Below are 2,446 nucleotides of genomic sequence, written 5' to 3'. Positions count from 1 at the left end.
ACACACATCCGCTAGACAAAACTTTTTTTCATTTCGGGTAGAAGCTGCGTGGAATGACCTTCCTCCGACGGTTGTACACGCTCCTTCACGAACCCAGTTTAAAGCACTATTAGACATTTATTTATGCGAATCCTCGCGCTGGCGAGCATACTGCCCCGCGCTGAGAACATAAAGAGCAGTTCTACACCCTTTTTTCGCTTGTGCCTTTCAGGTGAACGACAGCACTGACCGACAAGAACAAAACCAACCCGGAAAACTTGGGCAAAAGCCTCGATCCTGTGTATCAATCCGTGAATCCGTGAATCCTTCAAAACGCATAGCTACACAAAATGAGCTGATTCAGCCGGATTTGCCCTGAAGTGGCAAAACGCTGAGTTGACATCGCCTAGCATTTAAAAACGTTCCTAAAAGCTTCTGCAGCCACCATTTAGTTTGAGAGCACTTGGTACAGTTAGCTCGCGACCCTGGAATCTCACTGGGACTATATGGACTTCGTTCTGTGTAATCCTCAGGTAATGTACTGACTCCATTTCCTTCCATGTTATTTTCTGTCGTTTCAAAATGGATTTCCTCCACTGTTATGGGAACAGACGATCATGTATCCGTTATGTACTGGCTGAACAACGACAAACATAATAATTATGTAATCATCAGCTTCACTTGCATGGCTTATTAAATTGTGGAGATTTTCAAAAGAAGCCACAAAGATTTCCCAATTTTGCGCAAGCTTCTCTTTCAGATGCAGAAGGAATCTACTATAGCGCTCCATCCCTGGGCAAAATTTGTTTTCGCCCGTAGAATGGAGACCACGAAGACTGAATGTTAAAATACATATGCTTCTTCCAGGTTTTTTGGCAGTATACTCTATACTCATGTTTCGGGGCGCTAAAAAAGCCCTGAAATCACCAGCACGCTTTCCTGATGGCTGACCCTCTTTTCTTCTGGCCGCTGCTACCAAATGAGAGAAAATGGAGATCGCTCCAATTTTGGACGGCCAGTGACTTTACCGCGGACCAAATAATAATTTTTATCCTTAGCCGCTTATCAGTCCTACCGCTAGCGGTCGATTCCTCCAGCTACCGGTTCTCAACTCGCCTACACCATTCGGGGCTCACTTAACTCCCGCTGTGGATCAGACGAAGCAAACTGATGTCCTGAGAGCCCCGAACTACTTGCTTGTCGATACTCTGCCGGTACTCCTACAGCACGGTAGAATGCTCAATCCCGTTCGTTTTGCCCTTCTTTCTACTGATCTATGTATTTGCAGCTTTGTGTAGTACAGTAAAACAGTCATCGACAGGGTACCGTGAAATTTTCGTGTTACCTTGAATTATATGGGATGAAATACTTCCACCAAACATCTGAAAAAGCGCCAGTATGACAGTACTGCGTCTTTGTCGCCTGCACACTTGACAATCAGCTTAACTATATCTCCTGCAATATAAGCCTCGCTGGTTTAGCCTGCCCTGGGAAAGCGCATAATAAGGTCAGAGCGCGGACCCGTGAGAACCAGGACTTTCCACCTAATATTCGGATTTACCGAACTTCGTTCTAAGAGGTCAGTTGTATGAGGGACACTACGAGAGAAGAGGCGCTCGTGTAAGTCTTCGCTACCGCCCAGCGACTGCCGTTCACCCGGAAGGTGCAAGCGAAAAAAGTTTTGCACTGCGATCTAAGATCTCAATGCGGGCCAGTAAGCTTAACATTGCGAGGATTTCCAGAAGAAAGGCGTATTAGTGCTTTGAACTTGGTACAGGATATAGCGTGGACAGTCGAGGAAGGATGGTTATTCACGCAGAAACTACCCGCAGCGAGAAAACGTTTGCTCAATATAAGTGTAAACAATGGGGTTGAGTATATTCTTAGCATGTCCACGTAAATTAGCGGGATCAACGATAAAATACCTAAAGACCGTGTTCCAAAATGCCATGAGTACGTATTAGGCTTCCTCGGAATCGGAGATGATCCGGGAGAAAGAGATCAAGAACCCCGAGACGCGTTTCATAGTCCACGGAGTTAGGATTGGTAACCATTTACGCAGCAGCTCGTTATACACACTCATGGAGGGTTACGCCTTTCTTTCGTCCTAATTGGACATATTAAAGAAGTGGTTTGACATGGACCTTTAACGACTATTTAGAAGTCTATGCGAATGATACGGGTGAAGGTGCGCCGAATGATCCGTAGAGCGGCGGCTTCTCTCGATCCGCTTATTCATAGTGCAGTAAGAAGTGCATTACGGATTCACGGATTCACTGATTGATACACAGGATCGAGGCTATTGCCCAAGTTTCCCGGGTTGGTTTTGTTCTTGTTGGTCAGTGCTGTCGTTCACCTGAAAGGCACAAGTGAAAAAAGGGTGTAGCGCTGCTAGTTATGTTCTCAGCGCGGGGCAGTATGCTTGCCAGCACGAGGATTCACATAAATAAATGTCTAATAGTGCTTT

At 45.8% G+C, this 2,446-nt stretch overlaps 1 protein-coding gene across 1 annotated transcript in view; it reads left to right on the top strand.

The window, feature by feature from the left end:
* Positions 1-358, top strand: part of T265_02899 (hypothetical protein) — a gene marked incomplete at both ends in the record, with an annotated part of 14,339 nt that extends 13,981 nt beyond the window's left edge. Inside the window, one exon of the mRNA XM_009167252.1 lies at positions 212-358. Within this exon, the coding sequence (XP_009165516.1) occupies positions 212-358 (147 nt within the window). The remainder of the gene's footprint in view (positions 1-211) is intronic.
* Between the last annotated feature and the right edge of the window lie 2,088 nt (positions 359-2,446).

This window comes from Opisthorchis viverrini, assembly GCF_000715545.1.
Source record: "Opisthorchis viverrini unplaced genomic scaffold opera_v5_40, whole genome shotgun sequence".
Classification (NCBI taxonomy): Eukaryota; Metazoa; Platyhelminthes; class Trematoda; order Opisthorchiida; family Opisthorchiidae; genus Opisthorchis; species Opisthorchis viverrini.
The sequence above is the reverse complement of the archived record's forward strand: the minus strand, read 5'-3'. Positions and strand labels throughout refer to the sequence as shown.